Consider the following 19,206-nt stretch of genomic DNA (forward strand, 5'->3'; position numbering starts at 1 on the left):
TTGCGAAGACATTTGCAGGACAACCTTCATTGTAGTAAGTCATTCGTCTCTCGAGTTGGTCCTTCTCTCACAAGGCACCCATACCAATATGCGGCTCATTCGTTATTTTATTTTTTAATTTGTATTTTGCAAGGCCTCATGTCATCATCATAGAAATCTTCAACTAGTCTTAACAAACTCAGTCAGCTTGGTCTGACGGTTTTCATGACTTTCTATGATCAGCTCATTCCGTGTGGGGCACCTCTTTGCAGGCACAGAATAAACGTTACATCCGATGTAACATCTGATTTTAATTTGACTGTGATGTATCTATTTAATTTCTAGTGAACATCACAGTCTCTGTTGACCGGTACAGATACTGTGATATTTGAGTGGCATCATCTATACAATGTATGTTTTAAAAACATACAGAAAGAAAATACCACATTAGAAGCAACAGTTCCCCCCCTCCCCCGTCCAGCAAACACATTGGGAACTGTTAAATTAGGCAAGTCCTTGGGAGGTCAGTCTACTCCAGTGGTAACTCTTATCCTATGCTTGATTGACTTTGAATTGAGTTTCTTATATATGAATAGTTTACGAACTTTGTATATAAACATAGTCCTTCTTCTAGTAATTGGATTTTCCCCCTTACTACAGTTGGGTTAACAAATCGCACAATATGCCATTTCTCCAACCAGTTCCACTTGGACCCATGAAAATAACTTTTTTGAAACCCAAAACAGCTTCTCTACCAGGCTTACCTTCCAGTACTACTTTCATTAATAGGACCATTTTTGAAGTATAATAATTGTTTGAGGCCTTAGTGTCTATTGTAATTTAAGATATTATGCCATGTATTATAATGTCCTTCGATATTGGACTCATTGCTAATGGACTTTTTTCCCAAAATCATCTCAGTGGGGCTTATCCATGTTCAGGGGTAGGATTATTAGGGCTTCTCCTCCATTCCTTTGTTTTTCTCCCTCCCCAGGGCCATTCCCACCATTTAAATCGGGTATCAGAGGCACCTGGTGCCTTAAAACCAAATGCTTCCTGGAGCCCCAGATTCTAGAGGCGTTCAGGGTTTTATACATTCCTTCTGTTTTAGGTCTATTATTTAAAAATAATTTACACCAATGTACATAATACACAAAATGTTGAGGCTTTGGGAACCCTTGATGAATTAACTTTTATTATAACATTACTTGGATTGCCTGGTTTATCAGGGAACATAGGATAAAATGATTTCCATTATACTCCGCATTGACTGACATTCAAAGGTGGCCTTATTTATCACTATTTAATTTGTATAAATCAGGACTATTTCAAAAGTAGAAAACCAGAACAAAATATGGACATAATTGGATACCAAGTGCTGTGAGTCTCAGTGGTCATTTGTTCTTACATTTTACTGATGATTTAAGGCTGTACCCCTGGCATTTACAGCATCAATTTGGTAAAGGCCACTTTCACCGCCTTTTATATGTGGTCAGGCATAAGAATTTACTTGAAATCGGATTATGCTTCAGGGTTTACTTAAAGAAATGAGTCTCTAGGGGCATGTGGGTGGCTCAGTCGGTTGAGTGTCTGACTTCGGCTCAGGTCATGATCTCACAGTCCGTCGGTTCGAGCCCCATGTCGGGCTCTGTGCTGACAGCTCAGAGCCTGGAGCCTGCTTCAGATTCTGTGTCTCCCTCTCTCTCTGCCCCTCCCCCACTCGCTCTCTGTCTCTGTCTCTCAAAATAAAATAATAAAGACATTAAAAAATTATAAAAAAGAAATGAGTCTCCTGCTGAAGTAGTGTGGAAATCCTGCCCTAGTCCTTCCTGTTTCTCATTACAGAGCAGGCGCCTCTGTAGCCCTCTTCCCACTGCCAGGACAAAGTGAAGCGCTTGTGTGTGGGGGGGAATCCTTGAGAGGCATTAGCCACAGAAGTACAGTGCATTGTGGGCTCGCCCAACCAACTTAAGGACTCCAACACGTCACGTGCCCATTCCACACCCTGGGGGGTGGGGTGCTGTCAAGGTACCCTGGAGCCACTTCCAAGGCTGTGGGCATAGAGAATTCTATATTCATTTATTAATTCAACAAGTGTCTTCTGAGTCTTATTGTATGTGAGGCCTTGTTGTTGGCGCTGGGGACACAAAACCAAGAGGGCAAGATGCCTGCCCAGATATAGCTTGTCTTCTAGTGGGGATTGGTGGTTAGAAAGGCCCTAGTAAGGTGATAACACTTGAACAAATATAAGCAGGAGGTACAGGCATTAGCTAGGTAAGTATCTGGAAGAAGGGTGTTCCAGAAAGTGGGACTAGCTGGTGCACAGGCCATATAGGACATGTCTGCATTGTCTGAGGACCACACCAAGAAACCCATGTCTCCCATAACAGAGTGTGGGGTAGAGGGCAGAACGAAATCAGATAGAGAGAAAATAAGTGACTAGATATGGTGCAATATTCCAGATGGCTTTGACTTTTACTCTAGGTAAATGAAGGGTCCTCTGCAGGGCTGTAGCAGAGGAAGGATGAAGGGTCCTCTGCAGGGCTGTAGCAGAGGAAGGATGGTATTTCAATATTCATTTTTAATGTTCTGTTTTTATTTTTGATAGAGCACAAGTAGGTGAGGGGCATAGAGAGAGGAAGACAGAGGAGAGCCCAAGGTGGGGCTTGAACTCAGGAACCACAAAATCATGACCTGAGCCAAAGTCAGACACTCAACCCACTGAGCCACCCAGGTGCTCCTCAATATTCATTTTTTAATGGTTTTTTTTTGAGAGAGACATAGAGTATGAGTGGGGGAGGGGCAGAGAGAGAGGGAACACAACATCAGAAGCAGGCTTCAGGCTCTGAGCTGTCAGCACAGAGCCTGATGTGGAGCTCGAACCCACGAACTGTGAAATCATGACCTGAGCTGAAGTCGGCTGCTTAACTGACTGAGCCACCTAGGTGCCCCAGCAATATTCATCTTTAAGAGTACAATGTTGCTATTGCTGTAAGGATAGATTGTGTTCTCATATTCAAGATGTTTAATTTTACAAAACCAACCTAAGATTTATATGTCTTATTTTGGCCATGTAGTTGTTGACCTTAGAGTTTCATTAGTGAATCATGTCCCACCTAAGATCAATAGTAGGACCATCAGTAGGTCCAGAGCTTTAAAAATGCATACTCTCATGACAAAGGAGTCAATGTCTTTAAGATTAGTTAATATGTACTGGATGCCACAGCTCTGAACTTAGATGTACACAAATTTGTGTGACTGAAATATGCATTTCTCTAAATTGTGGGACAAAGAACCATGAAAATCAGTAACGAGGGTCACTTACGCTAGCAACTAAAGGGATGAGAGAGCACAGACTAAAATACAAGTTACCAAGTTCAAATCTTGATGTCCCAAATCACTATTGGTGTGGCCTTGGAAAGTTATATAACTGATGTCCTTATCCAGAATATTGTAGTAATGTTATCTCTCTCATAAAATTATAGAGCTGAAGAAAATGTACAGAAAGCACCCAGCTCTATAGTTCACAAAATGCAAGAGTTTTGTAAATTGTTGTCAGTATTTTGCCTAAGATTTGGCAGCTAATTTCCAGCAAATCAATGACCCTTATTTGTGTACTATCAATTGTCAATTGCAAAGGCTTACTTTCATGTCACATTCTCTGTACCGGGTTGCATACTGTCCTTCCAGAATTTATGTCCACCCAGATTCTAAGAAGATGACCTTATTTAGAAGTAGAGTCTTTGCAGATGTAATTAACTAAGATGATGTTTTTGTGGACTGTGGTGGGCCTTAATCTAAGAATAGGGCCTTAAAAGAATAGGGTATTTGGACAAAAGGAGGTAGAGGCTGTCAGGACAGTTCCACAGGAACACCAGGGATGATGGCCACTGGCAGAGGCTGGGGGTGAGGGGGCAGGGAGCAGACTGTCCCCTGGGGACTCCAGAAGGAGAAACCTTCCTGTCACTTGGATTTTAGACTTCTAGCTGTGGGGACTGTGAGGGAATGAGTTTCTATTGTTATGCCACCCATGCCAGGGTGCTTCCAGGAATCTGATATACTGTCTACCCAATTACAAAATAGCCCTCAGTTTAGAAAGATCCAGTGAAAATCAGAAGGCTCAATGAGCATTTAATGAGTTGGGAACACCACTGTGCAATTATCACAGTAAGTTTGATTTGGTATTCTTACGTGGAAGAAAATCTTGGGCTTTGCTATAAGGTTTTTAAAAATAGTAGTAACATGTTTTTATGGGATTTCAAAAGTAAGCTGTTTCTCTAATTTTGTATGATGTCAGTGTAATGAGAATCAAAACTCAGGAGTTGGATAATAGGACTAATGTCCCCTTATAGTTCTCTGATGTGGAGGTCAGCAGTAGGAATGAAAAGGACTCGCTTATATTTGCTGTGGACATAAATGTAAGTGCACCACAAATCAGCATTGAAAGCAAATATGCATACAATAGACGCTAAGAAGTAAAGGCAGAGGAAGCTGAACAAATCCTTCCAGAATGACTGAACTGTTCACCCCTTTGTGTCTTTCAATGCGCACCATTCTATCTCCAGTGCCACTTGTTTTGAACCTGTCATGTGTGGCCACGAAAGAGAATTAGGGAGCATGTCTGTGCTTAAGGACAACTGGATTAAAACTTTATTCAAGTTACATAAAAATCACAGTTATTTCAAGCTCCGACTCCTTTGTGTTTCGCTTCTGTTTTGAACAAGGATATGGCCTCCCATTCTCCGGCAATGTGTTTATAGCTGCCACCACGATTTAACATTCTCCAGCATTTCACAGAAATCCATGATATAAGAATACGAATGCAATGTATAAAGAAAAGCCCTCAGGTGGTTGTTAATTTTTGGCACTGTGTAATTAAACTAGTGTTTTTTTAATGTTATCTTTTGCCGGCATCTCATTAGCAAAGCCATCTGCTGGAGGAGTAGTGGCCCATCTGCCTCGAATGTTCTTCTCTTCATTTTTATGAAAAGTATCTGCCTTTGCTGGTCCCTGTCTAATTAACGTCTTTTGCTGCAGAATGTGATAATACACAGCTTTGTTTATATACTTCTGAGAACTGTGGACTTATATGTATGTAATGTGTACAGAGCAAGAGCCAATCTTTTTTCTTTCCCACATCTGATCTACTCCTGAGCGCCGAGCTCCGTTTATCATAACTGGAGCATGTGTATGTGCATCACGGTGAGGAATGGCTTGTGTCATGTTTCCTTACACCCCCAGGATTTCTGCAGGTAGAAAATGATTTTCTGCAAACCTCCTCTGTTTCCTGTTCCATCCGTCTGTAGCACTGTGGCTTTCTTGAAAGTTGATGGTGTTGTGAGTTCCAGGGTATTCTTGGATCTGAGATGAACACGGCTGTTGCTACAGTGGAAATGACCACCGTGGAGTGCTCACATTTAGCAAGTGCTGTCCAGATAGATGGAAGACAGTTATATTTAATCATAAACGAATAGCTAGTGTGCGCAAATATTCTGTATCTGTCTGTTTCTCTTCCATCGGTCCTTACTTACCATGTATTACCTGAAAGAGACAATGACTGTGTACACATAAAGTGAATCCGTAAGTAATTGAATGGCACAGATGTCACTGATGTGCATTTACAGGATAAGCAAAACAAAACAAAACAAACCATTCCACAAACAGGAATCTTCACGTCTTTCAAGATGTAGATGGCTCACACTCTTTGCCTAGTCTGTATAGCCTTGTGGATATCCACGAACCACTATATTACTGCTACGTGTTGGCTGCCAAAAAATATAATGAAGATTAAATGCAGAACGGAAAAGAGAATGAAGGTTTTTTCTCTATAGGGCTATTGTGAGATAGAAAAAGACAAGAGATGATAAAAATTAGATTAAAACACACACACACTTAGCATGACACCCTCTAAGGGACCTAAGGGAGAGGAAGGGGGAAAGAGAGCTGGGGAGAGTGAGGGACACAAATCATGAGAGACTACTGAATACTGAAAAGGAACCCTGGACTGAAGGGGAGGGGGAGGGAGGGAGGGGGGTGATGGTCATGGTGGGGGGCACGTGTGGAGAGAAGCACTGGGTGTTATATGGAAACCAGTTTGACAGTAAACTATTAAATAAACACACACACACACACACACACACACACAGATGATTCAGGAAAGGAGATCATGAGTGCTGTACAGAGATCTGAAGCGTAGAATGTTTAATGCCTTCACAATTGTTTTGACTGCCATAAAGATAGGTTTGTGTAGTTGGGTAAGTGTCTTAAAAGGAAGTCAACTGGAAAGATGGCTTCACAAATCGGTAGTGGGATTTATTCCAAAATTATGATGCGTGAAAGAATAACAAAGAATCTTCTTTGAGAATAGAGTGAGAAGGCTTGATTAGGAGAAATGTAATTGATTAGAACAAATCTTGTGGAATAAAAGTTATGACTTGCTTAAAAAGATTTGATTTCAAACAGAATGAGTAACTTGGAGACATAAACTCTGGTACGGGAGGATTCTACTGATATTTCTGTTCTATTCTATTCTGTTCCTCTCTAATTAAAGTGGTGGGGTTTTTTGTTTGTTTGTTTTTGTCCCCCCCCCCCCCCCGCCACAGCTATGAAGTGGCCAAATAGGTAAAGTCTACTTCACTGAGGGCATAGAAAGCCACGGTGGGATTAATGAGGAACATTCTATTTTAGGCCAATCTGGAAAAAGCAGGTTTTCCCTCTGCATTCTCTGATAAGTTCTGTGACACCCAGTAATATTTATCCAACCTTACAAGAGGTAGCTCAGCCCATTCCTCATATAAATCCTGTCTATCCTGTCCTCTGTTGAGGTAGGAAGTGAATCAACAGAAAAGCTATGTAGACATGGTCTTCAATCAATTCTGGATTCGAATATTATTGGAAAACTAGTTATACTGTAATAAAAATGCCTCAAGTAACTTTGCTACTTTTAATAACTGTCTTCCAAAAAATCTGTAAGATTCATCCTATTTTCTATTGGTCTAATCAGCTTGTGAGAGCAAGTTCTCTTTCTTGCTAAACTGGATAACGTAATGAAATATTTTTGAAAACTCTCATTCTTTTTTCTATTACTTTCCCCTTCCAATCCTTGGCCAATATTTATCTTGAAAATACAAAGGCTACCTGGGCATTAAGCAGACTGGGAAAAGTATTTGTTTGCCATTTCGGCAAGAGGATTTGAACAATTTTGATGGCGTGTGATAAGTATCCTTGCAACCCTCGCACTAACCATGTTCCTTGTAGGTCTTACATTCACAGAAAAGAAAATTACTATTTAACTTTCACAAAATCACTAGACTAACAGGAACCCCTACGAGTGCCTCTTTATCTAAAGCTCTTGGTTGTGTGGTTGTCCTGGTAACTATATAAGTAAATCCCCTTGATGACAGGAAGTCAAAGCTGTAATAAGGTCACTTTGTTAAAGAACGTATTGTAGTCTATCAGTTCTGTTTTGAGTCGAAGTAAGGGCAGAAATAAGGATATCTTTATTTAAATACAAACAACAAAGTCTCAGTTTTATAAAGACATCTAAGAAAGGTCCACTCAGAGTAGCGGTAATACACTTCTTTTAGGTGAGCCTCGTGGGGACACACAGATCTGCAAGTGCATGTGAAACCCTCATCTCTTCTCGGGAGGGGTCCTCTCCTTCCATGAAAGTATTTGTCATACTAGTACGGAATTCGAGTCATTTGCTTGCATCAGGTGCTGACTAGCTGTGGCTTCATGGCCTGCCATTAAAATCATGAACAGGAAGACATCACAGAAAGAATTAACGAATTCTCTTCTCAGATGTTGACACTGACAAAAATCACTAAGTCTTCACAAGGGGAAACAGTTGTAATATTGTTTCTACCCTAGAGACATGGAAAGCATTCTCTTTAGAATAATTTTGTTATGGAGTCATATTTGCCAAGGAAGTAAGTTGTACAAATTGCAGTGTTTTGTGCTTTAATCTCTGTTATGTAATGTTCTTTGGAGGACAGTCGACACTAGATTATGCTTCTGTCGTTACTTTGTAACTCTCCCAGGTGTAGAACAATTGAAAAATATGTTTCTCCTAGAAGGAAGACTGAAGCCCTCATTCTCCTTCATAATATTTGACAGTAACTTATTTTTGGCTTAGTTTACTATATTGTCTGACATTACTTCAAATTAACAAAAAATTGTCCCTTGCCTAATTTTCCTTCTGGTAATGATTTCACTCCTTCTGCAGAAATCCTAAATTCATTGGAAATTCCAGCTCTAGTGGTAAAATGAAACACAAGTCGATATTCCATACAGTAAGACGAAAGAGAAACAACTCAGATGCTTACATCTGTTCAACGAAATGACCCACAATCTCAGCACATAGATGGTTAGTGTGCGCAGGCATCCTTTCCTCCAGTGAAATCAGCGCTGTGTTCTACCCCAGCTAATCACAGGTGCCCTTTGTGAGTCCGCATCAGTGTGGAAGTATGCCTATCAATCTGATTGTTACGAGTCAGATTTGGCAAGTGTGGGAAAAAATACCCACGGGTTGTGGCTCTAAGTGTTTAGTTAGAGCCACTAACATTACGAAAATCATGGGCATCGGGTGAAGTGGTAGATGTGCTCTTTGCCTGAGCTGTTTACTTTATTGACTATTCATCATTTATATATGGATCTTGGGAGTGGGGATATGTAAAATTATCCTTGCTCCATTATCTTTGAATGTTGATAAATGACGTACTATTAAGAGAAAACACAAATGTCCAAATGAGTGCTCAGATCGTTTTGTGGCTCGGTGTCTCTTCTCAGTGTGCTGTGGCTCTATCCTGTGATTTCAGTTGAGTGACATTTTCAGCAATCAATTCAGGGGTAGCCACCCATCCCTTGTCTGCCCCTCTCTCACAGCGATGGATCCAAATATCACACTGTGACAGCTTACATGCAAATACTTTGGGGACCGGTCCTTTAAAAGGCTTTGATTTCAAAGCTAGATATAAGCTCCTATGAGTGAACTTCAGGTATTCAGTGTAAATTCTGGTTGGTTCCATGTCGTGCCCACATTTCCTGATCTCATTACTGGTGCCTTATTATTTTCTCCCTTGTATTCAGTCAGACCCATAACAGTTGCTGTCATTTTGGTGTTTCCTACAGGCTGTGGAGTGGGGGTGTGATGAAGCCACCAAGAAGGCGTGTTACAGTAAGGGCAAATCCAAGGTAAGGAGCGCGGGCATGTGGAAGGGTGCGGTCGCCTTCCGGAAGGAGTATGTGTGAGCCGTTGGAGTGTGAAGGCCATTCCTGATGACAGTGCCGTGTGAATTGGAAAAAAGCAAGATGCAGAACACATGCTCAGTAGATTCTCACAGCTTTAATATTAAATCAAGATTAACGACAGTTTCCACAAAGGATTTAGAATATAAGATCAGATCTGATCAGGCTATGATATGAAATCACTTGGGGGTGATATCATTTGGAAGAATATGGGCCCGAATTTTTGAAATAACATTCGATTCCTCCCCATCATATCTTATAGCTAATTCCATAAAGTGACCATTTGATAAATAAAATTATTATATCAGAAATTTTGAGTTTTCTTTATAAATTTCATCTTAACCTATCTATAAAATAAACTCCTCTCTCTCTCCTCTATGTACCCCATCTCTTTCCATATGAAAATCTGCATCCCCAAGTTTCTAAGGAAAGAGCAGTTTAATCTATCTATCTATCTATCTATCTATCTATCTATCTATCTATCACCTACCTATCTATATTTTTAATGTTCATTTATTTATTTATTCATTCATTCATTCATTCAGATAGCACAAGCAGGGGAGGGGCAGAGAGAGTGAATCTCAAGCACTGTTAGTGCAGACCCCAATATAGGGCTTGAACCCATGAACCGGGAGATCATGACCTGAGCCAAAATCAAGAGTCTGATGCCTAACTGACTGAGCCATCCAGGTACCCCTGGAAAGAGCAGATTACAGCCAAGTTTGGAAATGCATTCCTTGAGCAACTGTGTACTATGTAGACCTGCTTCCGCACAGTTGGCCTGCTCAATAAAAGCAGAATTCCTCCATCCATGGAAATCTGTTTCTGAGAAAGTTATACAGGATCACCTCAAGGAAATTCTCTTGCAGCTGGCTCATGGGCTCATTATGTCTCATTCTGACAGTGACGGTCTTACTTTATTGGAGCCTGGTCCCTTCAATGTGAATCACACTCGGTGTTAGAGAGAAAAACAGATACACAAAGAACAGCAAGGTTCCCTGTGCCCATGTGATCCCAGAGCCCAGAGCTTGGGGAAACCATGGCAAATAGAGAGAGCACTGGTAAAAGAGCTCACACCATCTGTAAAAGACGGTTACACACTTTATTTTACCCATTTTCATTGACTGTTTCTCTGTCTTTCAAGTTAACGGTCTTGAGAGTCAGACATGGAGGCCAGTCTCAGCGAACGTAGTCATTGGGTTTTCTAAAACTTGAAAACCAGGAAGAAGAAAGAGAGGAAGGAAGACGGTGTGATCTTAGCCAGGGAAATACTCGGAGACAAAGAAAGAGAAAAAAGGCAGAAATTGATGAAGGCAATTTTCTGAAAGATCTTTACCCTCAGAAAATGCTTCTGAGATAAATCATCAGAGACACAAGAAGATATAAAGATAGCACCAGGTTACAAAATATGGGAGTGCTGTCTCTTAAAATACACCACAAAATAAAGGATAAGTAACTACTGAATTCTTCTTACTGAGCTTGGATAAACTGTCTGTAAAACTATGGAAGTGAGGCATTGCTCCTTGCTCCCCCAAGCACAGGGAGCTCAGGAAGGAGCTGTGGAGAGGCAGAACTACCTGGGGGCAGTGGGGAGCAAGACTATTTTCCCTTCTCCTAGAAGACAGCATTGGTCTTTCTTTCCATGGTTCTAATGCCCACAGCGTCCCCTTTGCCTGGTACCATAGGTGTCTTCCTGGGTCTCTGTCTATGCCTTCTTCTCCCTCTTGCTTTCTCCTTTCTTTTCCCTTCTTTTGCTTCCTGTCTTTATCTCTTTTTCTGGGACTTTGGCTCTTCCTTCTCCTCTTCCTTCCTTCTGGGTCTGTGGGCATACCGATAAGCGCAGTCCAATTTTGGGGAAACCCAGCCACCAGCTCCAGTGCGTGTCTCTGAACATGCGTGTAAGCCGGACCTGGGAGGGGACCATGCCTTCCTACCCTTTCAAGGGACCCCCATCTTAAGTGTTCCCCTGCCACCTCAGTTATTTCCCAGGATTTGTGTCTTTCTCTGCAGGAATCCCTGGTCTTGTTGATGCCCACCCCAGACCAGTTGTCAGTAGCAGTGTGTGCACCCTGTGGCCCTGAGCTGGTTTCTTGCTGAGCCCAGGACACGCCTATGTGAGGCCCACACCTGGGTGGCGAACATTAATTCAGGGCTTCTCGCCCTCCCCGCTCTTGATGTTTCGGGGGCCGAGCACTCTTAGCTGTGGGGTATGCCCTGTTCCTTGTGAGCGTGGGGTAGTGTCCCTGGTAGTGTCACCACTAGGTGCGAGGAATCCTTTGACGCAGTCGGGACAACCAAAAACAAACCAAAAGTGTCTTCAGACATTGCCAGATCCTGACACGTCATGAAGAATCTCTACCGTATTTCCCCAAATGGTGAATGTATTGGCAACTTTTACATGGTCCATTTCAAGTGGTTCTCCTATTGCATCTAGATCACATTCATTTATTTCAGACTTTTTCAAAAATAGCAATTTCCAGGGGCACCTGGGTGGCTCACTCAGTTAAGCATTCAGCTTCTGCTCAGGTCAGGATGGTCTGAGCTGTGCGTTGGGCTCCGTACTGACAGATCGGAGCCTGGAGCCTGCTTAGGATTCTTTGTCTTCCTCTCCCCTTGCCTCTCCCCTGCTCATGCTCTGTCTGTTTCCTTCTCAGAAATGAATAAACATTAAAAATAATTTTAAAAATATCAATGTCCTTCCCCTCTCTGGCCATCAGTCTCCTTGTGTCCATTATGTGTTTAAGAAAAACATCTGATTATTAATGTAGCCAACATTTTTCTGCTTAGAGTCTATGAATCAATAATTTTATAAGAATGAATGTGGTAGCCTTTTTCTAGCGGGTCATTACTACTTGGAGTGAAAAATTGCTTCTGCTGAATCAAAACTGACCCACGTTTTGCCTAAAGCTATGATCACGGGTTGTTTGGAGCTTGGAAATGAGGCAAGTGAAAATCAGAAGTGAATAGGAAAGGCCGTCTTTCATTCCATTAGGTGATGGGCCCTGACTGACATGAGGGTCAATCATGCCTGTCTGTGGCTGAGCTCTCTAGAACACAGAAGGCAAATGACTGTCCAATGAAATCAGAGCCTCAATCCATGTGTGTCTCGTTTTAATGGGTTAAAAACAACGGCACTTCTCCGTAGTTATAAATTGATTCAAACAGCACGTGTAGATGGGATTTTTTTTTAGAAACCGTATTAACCCAGATGAGGATAAATTTCAACTGCCATGGCCTTTAGGAGAGATGGTGCGTTCTTCCAGGTTGTGTTAAGTATATTGATAGACCTAGATGCACTCGTGAGCAGTGTGTGCTCAGCTGGAATGGAATTCGATTGTGTGGCTGAACTGTGTGCAGTAGAAGTTCACGTGCAAAAATAACATGAAGGGTTAGTAGAGGCACCGGCCTAGGCAGCCTTGCAGGGGGTTGTCCTCGGGCAGGGAGAGCAGAAGGACACCCAGCCTCTTCTTTCTCCTTCCCTCGCACGTTTCTCTCATTTAGCATTGCTGGTACTTTAAAAAAAATTTTTTTTAGTGTTTATTTATATTTGAGAAAGACACAGAGTGTGAGCGGGGGAAGGGCAGAGAGAAAGAGGGAGACGGAGACACAGAATCTGGAGCAGGCTCCAGGCCCAGAGCCTGACACGGGGCTCGAACCCACAAATGGTGAGATCATGACCTGAGCCGAAGTGAGACGCTTAATTGACTGAGCCACCCAGCACCCTTCCCCTCCCTTCTCATCTCTAGGCATCTTATCTCACACCATCCGGAGAAGGATGATTGCGGTCCAATAGGATATTTTGAGGGACAGAGAGAGAGGCCACACTCACAAAACTTGTACTGCAGTGTATAATTGTAATTGTCGTATTGTGTTATTTGTTGTAACCTCTCACTGTGCCTAACTTGCAGATTAGACTTTATCATAGCCCTGTCCATATAGGAAAACTCATAAGTACCTTTAGGGCTTGGTGCTAACCGTGATTTCAGGCATCCACTGGGGGGTCATGCATGAAGGGGGACTCTTGTCACATCTACTTGGGGGAGCAGAACTCAGGCTTTTCTGGGTTTAGAAACAAGAATTCAGCGATTTCATATGTTTTGTTTGTGCAGTGGTGTGATGATAACTCACACAGACTTACAAAGTTTCCCTTCTCCCCGAAATGAAAAGAATAATGCAAAATGTGACATCTGGAAAATGAGAAAAATGCCAGCCATTTCGAGTGAATACATTGTTGTTCTCTCTCCCCCAAGAGCAGTGGTCTGGCCCCGCACAGTTTATGCAGGGCCGGCAAGCCAGGCGCGGGTGGTGCTCCCCGGGCCCACTCGCAGCTCTGCCTGGAACATTCCTCAGCCGGCTGCAGGGCAGGGGACAGGGAAGGTGACCCATCTCCCCACCTCCCCGGCATTGCTGGGGCCCACACGGGCACCATTTCATGAGTCGTCCATTCAGCTGACAGTTCACGGACTCAGGTCAAGAAAATGTCACCCAGTCTTTGATTTGGGCCCATTTAGAAGAGAAAGGAGGTACTGAGGCTGCCAGTTCTTTGTGAGGTTTGAGTCCAGGTGTATTTATAAAATTTTCAGGGTGCCTGAGTGGCTTGGCCAGTTAAGCATGTGACTTCCGCTCAGGTTAGGATCTCACAGTTCCCTGAGTTCGAGCCCCACATTGGGCTCTGAGCTGACAGCACAGAGCTTTCTTCGGATTCTCTCTCCCTCCCTCTCTCTGCCCCTCCCCTGGTTGTGCTCATTCTCTCTTTTTTTCTCTCAAATAAATAAACTTAAAAAATTTTTCAGCTCACTTTGAGGAAAGAGCATGACGTCACCTACAACGACTCACACATTTCATGCGTTAAAAGGGGACGAAAAACCTGTTTTTCTGTATCCTCAAACTTTGAATATCAAAATCTGTTGGATTTTTTTTTCTGAAATACCAGTATGGAAACCGGCTTCAAGAATTATTGAAATGTCTTTTAAACAACTATTATTTTAAACACAAACAGGCGACTCCCTTCTGCTCCATCACGGGTCCCCATCTGTCTGGGGTAGCAAGGTGTCCCCCAACAGCCCTTCCTGCCGTGCCCTGCGGGAACTGCCCAGCCTGTGGGCGGGGGAGGGGGGGTTGGTGAGGAGCTGCTTGGTGTGCATGTGGGAGTTTATGATTCTCAGAGTTGTCTTGCCCGGGATCTAGCTGCAGTGCTCCAATATCAAGCTGCTAGAATTACTTAGTGGGAGAGTTCTGATTGGAGTCCAGGGCTCTCTGTCTGGTTCTCCCTGCAGCTCTGTTCCCCACGTTGTCCAGTTGTCCTGTCTGCAAGGACAGGGAAGGAAATGTGACACCATTGTGCCCACGAACCTGGTGGCACGCGGGGGCAGGGGGTGGGTGCCCATGGACCTTCTCACTCAGGAGCCTGCATTTGGAATTCTTGAGCTGATGCGTGCAGCACACTACCGACCTGAATTTCTTCCATGAAATTGTGCAAAAATTGAGGATTCTTTGGGTGAGATGCTAACAACCTGTATAGATTCTGTGCAAGTTTCATTGTTTTTTTTCCTTTAAATTGAGGTGTCCCCAACAAGTTTTCCATGGAGTCCGTTCAGTTGAAAATAGTCACATCATGTAAATATATGTATAATAAATACACTTACATATGTCCATACCTTATGTATTATATACCGTACAATGGGCAGGCTGTTATATATTCATGTACAAATGTGTCTATTTAGATCTGTGTGTTTATAGGTATGTGCATCTGTATATAAAATATAGATATAATAGCATGTCCATATATTTATTTAAATTTCTGGGGGCACCTGGGTGGCTCAGTTCGTTGGGCATCCCATTCTTGATTTCAGCTCCGGTTGTGATCTCATGGTTTGTGAGATCAGTCCCCATGCCAGGCTCTGTGCTGACAGTGCAGGGCCTCCTTGGGACTCTCTCTCTCCTTTTCTTTCTGCCCCTCCCCTGCTCAGGCTCTCTCTCTCAAAATAAAATAAATAGCTTTTAAACTTCTGTAATCTGTATGGAGCTATATCATGTGTAATGCATGTGTCTCTTACACACATATGCCTTACATATAGGTCTCATACACACATGTATGTGTATGTATGTAAACACATCTGATTGGATGATACAATTTCTCAAGATTCACCTGGTAATCTTGACTTTCAGTAAGTCTCCATTGAAAACGAGAGGCATGTACAGTTACTATAAATTGTCCTGTGGCACCCAGGATGCTTGCAAAGGGGACGCATCACTAAGAGAGATACTGCTTTCAGTGGGAGCACCGTGATCAGCACGGACATGGCCAGGCTCCAGCCCTCACCCCCCTCCTAACACTGATGGGCCAGCCATGAGCTGCGTGTTGCTGAGACACCACCCTGTTTACTGGTCATCTCTCTATACAAGTGCAGTCCTTCTTCAAGCAGGACATATCTTTTTTGGGGGGGAAAATGATGAAATGCTATAATGTGAAACCAGTTAATTCATTTAAAAATGGTCCTAAACCGTGTGTTTTCTGTCCTGGGGTCAGGGCCACATGTCCTTGAGACCAAATTGGCATTGGCCTGCCTCCACCTCCAAAACTCTTCTAGTGAGTCAGCAACTATGCTTCCCAGCTCTCAACTCAAATACAGTCATGGGGAGGGACACTTGTGGGCAAGAGCACTGGGTGTTATGTGGAAACTAACTTGGCGATAAACTATTAAAATAAAAATATAGAAAAAAAACAAAAGAATTACTTCAAAGTCAAGGACAGGCTGACCCGCCTGTGGATCGCAGGTACACATGGGTCATTTCAGTGTTCAAGTGTTATTGTCAAAATGTAGATAGACCACCCTCCTTCTCAACAATGGAAGCCATGTGATGGTGGGCTGCGAGTGGCCTTGGAAATGACCATGATGGCTTCTTGGAAGACCAGAACTCATTAAATTCCCTTAAACCACTTTCACGATACAGAAGTGGGATAAACAAAAAAAAAATTCTTAGATGAGAAAAGAAAACTCAAAGATATTTAGATATGTTGATTTACAAGACAAACTTATAACAGAATCTCCTAACAGGACTTCTACATCAAGCCAGCGCTTTAAAACAAGTAGTATTTCTAGAACATTTAGATAACCCACAAAACGGCCACGTGTGTAGTTATGTCCCACAATGCAATCCACCAGGAAGGAGATTTTCCGCGGGAGAAATTGGGTCTTAGGCTCACCAATAGCAGGAGACTGATTATTACAGAGCCTGGCACTTGGGCCATTTCCTTTCATTGGTAATTCTGACTTTCTGATTCCTAAACATATTTGTGCTTAAAAGCTAAGCGCCTTTACTTTCTTCCATTCCTGTATTTTCTACTTCTCTTTTGTCTGAACTTATGCCAATTTCTCTTAAAAAACAAAGCAAAACAAAACATTGTCTCAAATGCACTTACCTGTTTAGGATTCACATCCAACCTGCTTCTAGAATCAGTTGAATCAGTCTGTGAATTAATCATGAGCTGACTTTTAACAGAATGTGAGCAGAGAGGCTGTGAGCTGAGCTGAGCCAGACTTTGGGCAATTGAATTCAGCTCTTGACAGTGAAGAAACACAGATGTACATTTGCCTCCAAAAATTCCTCTTATCGGACACAAGGGTCAAACATGCCTTGTCCTAGCCTCACTGGGGATCATGCAGACCTCCTTCTTTCTCCCTCCCCTCCTCCACATGGTGCATCCCAGCATGATCCTGGGCTCGTCTAGAACATACCGTGGTCAGGTCCCATTTACACCAAGGCTGGTTCTGCCCTCCATCCTTGAGACCAAGACGTGGGGACCTCATGTCTGATCGTGTTGGTCCCTGACATCTTTCTCCTTCCTGCCTTACGTGCTCACCCAGCAGGGGAAGCTGATCGGTGGCCCATGGGCACGTGACCATTCGGAGACTGTAGAGCGCCCAGGCACATTCTCACATGGTCCTGGTTACAGGCACAGGTTGTTACAATTCTCTGTTCCAGTTGAAATGATACGGTGCTCCCCCCACCCATTTACTTTTTTCCAAGATTAAAAAAAAATATGAGTTGGATGTGCCCTGTCTCTCTGGCCCACTTCTACAGGCTGGTGATCACATTCCCTAACCTACTCCATCAGGGTCGTGATGGTCCTTCACGAGTGTTAATGACCTCCAGTCCTATTTTTACTTTGTCTTTCTTTTGGAAGATAAAGATAAACATCCATTCGTTACCCTGATTGTTTCCCTTCCCATAGCTGATTAGAGGCACTTGCTTTCTCTCCACTGATCTGTAGGCATCATTTTCAGTCGGGATCTTGGAATAACGTACCCTCGGCTGTTTGGGTGCATTCTACATTGTGTCAATCTCTTCTTTAAGCTACAACAGAAAAGTTATTTTACATCTTGACTCCTTCTTGAAAGAATGTCAAAAGCACAACAAAGAACAAACAAAATCCTCACCTCTCTCCACTGTTTGTAATTTTCCATCTCATACTGATTACAGTGTCAAGTTTGTGTCTGTTTTATCTGTTAGGACACTAAGTCTTCTCGGCTCATGTTCCGTGTTCTCCAAGGTTGTGTTTGTTTGTTTGGGAATCTCCCTCAGACATGCTGAGGCTTCAGTTTTTCACACTTGCCTTTATCTTATCTTTGCACACTTCCATGTCCCTGTGCTGTCTGATGTGGGCAGTCCTCCGAGACCCTCCTCTTCATCTTCCACGTGCTCCCTGAGCCTAGGAATGGATGGATAACCATGTGGCTCTTTGAAGTCTTGTTTTGCGCTTTCTCTTTGGAACTCTTTCCTTAGTCCTAAAAACAGAACAGAACAAGCCTCTTCCTCATCTGACATACCTTTCTCAGTTACCCAGTTTACTGCCTACTGTTCATATCCATTTCTTAATTCTTCTGATATTTAACTTAGATCTTTCATTATCCCCACCCCCCAAGGTATGTCCAGATCAGCAGGCAGGGATCTTTTGCCACTATTGCTAGTCATGGTCTTAGGACAATTATCTTCCCTTGACCTTTCACTTTACCATTAGAGAGGAGATCCCAAAACTTAGCTCTTTTCAACATCCTCATGGCCGGGCCACCGAGCAAACTGAGTTATGGCAAATCAACCCCCGGTGGAGATCGGGGTTCCAGTTGATTGAAGAGAGAGAGCATTGCTGTGCCGGTAAATGCAGGGGTTCTTATGTGGGGCAGCATGTGACTCAAGCAGTCGGGGATCATGCAGCCCCTGCCCTGTCCACCTGGTGGGCTCCTCACCATTTCCAGTTGGTTCACTGCATTCTGGCTTTGCCCCTTTAAACCTCCCACCCGTCCAGGCACTGAATGACAAGGGACCCAGTCAAAGAAGTGGTTTCCTTACCTGTCTCTGGAACTGTAATCTGCCCATCTCAAGCTTAGGTTTCACATGGATTCCCGAGTGGCCCTTCAACCACAAACATTGGATCAAGGCCAGACTTTATGCAGTGTAAGCCCATGATGAATCCCTTCACATTCCGAGTAAAAACCACACTCATGGGGCACAGCTGGCTCGTGTCAGGCTCCCCCGGGTTATATGCTACCTCTTCCACACAGTGAGAGTGCCATGCTTAGTCTAGCCACGGCGCTAGAGCATGGTCCACTGCCCCTGCCTGAAATGTCTTTTTTTCCCCCTTAGGTCACTGAAACCCTACAAGTGTCACGTGCAACTTCCTCCAGGAAGCCTCACTAAATTCTGTTCTTCCATTAAAACTTCCCTTAGATGTCACCTCCTTTGGGAAGTCTCCCTGCATCTCTCCCCTTGCCCTCCCCTCTGGAGGCAGTAATATCCAGTCCTCTGGTGAGATCCATAGTGCTTGCTATGGCCCTGCATTTTTGTTTTCTGCAAAGTGTTTAGAGTGTGACCTCTAGCACAGTGTCTAGGACACACTATCTAATCAGCAAATGCTAGCTGAATGAATAAAGAGCTTAGTAGCTCAGAAGTCCATGCACTATTATGACCATGCCCCAG

At 43.2% G+C, this 19,206-nt stretch overlaps 1 protein-coding gene across 1 annotated transcript in view; it reads left to right on the plus strand.

The window, feature by feature from the left end:
- Positions 1–19,206, plus strand: part of SEMA5A (semaphorin 5A) — a 364,913-nt gene that overhangs the window by 175,412 nt on the left and 170,295 nt on the right. Inside the window, exon 5 of the mRNA XM_029941086.1 lies at positions 9,112–9,174. Within this exon, the coding sequence (XP_029796946.1) occupies positions 9,112–9,174 (63 nt within the window). The remainder of the gene's footprint in view (positions 1–9,111; positions 9,175–19,206) is intronic.

The sequence above is a fragment of the Suricata suricatta genome, chromosome 6, assembly GCF_006229205.1.
Source record: "Suricata suricatta isolate VVHF042 chromosome 6, meerkat_22Aug2017_6uvM2_HiC, whole genome shotgun sequence".
NCBI classification, from domain to species: domain Eukaryota; kingdom Metazoa; phylum Chordata; class Mammalia; order Carnivora; family Herpestidae; genus Suricata; species Suricata suricatta.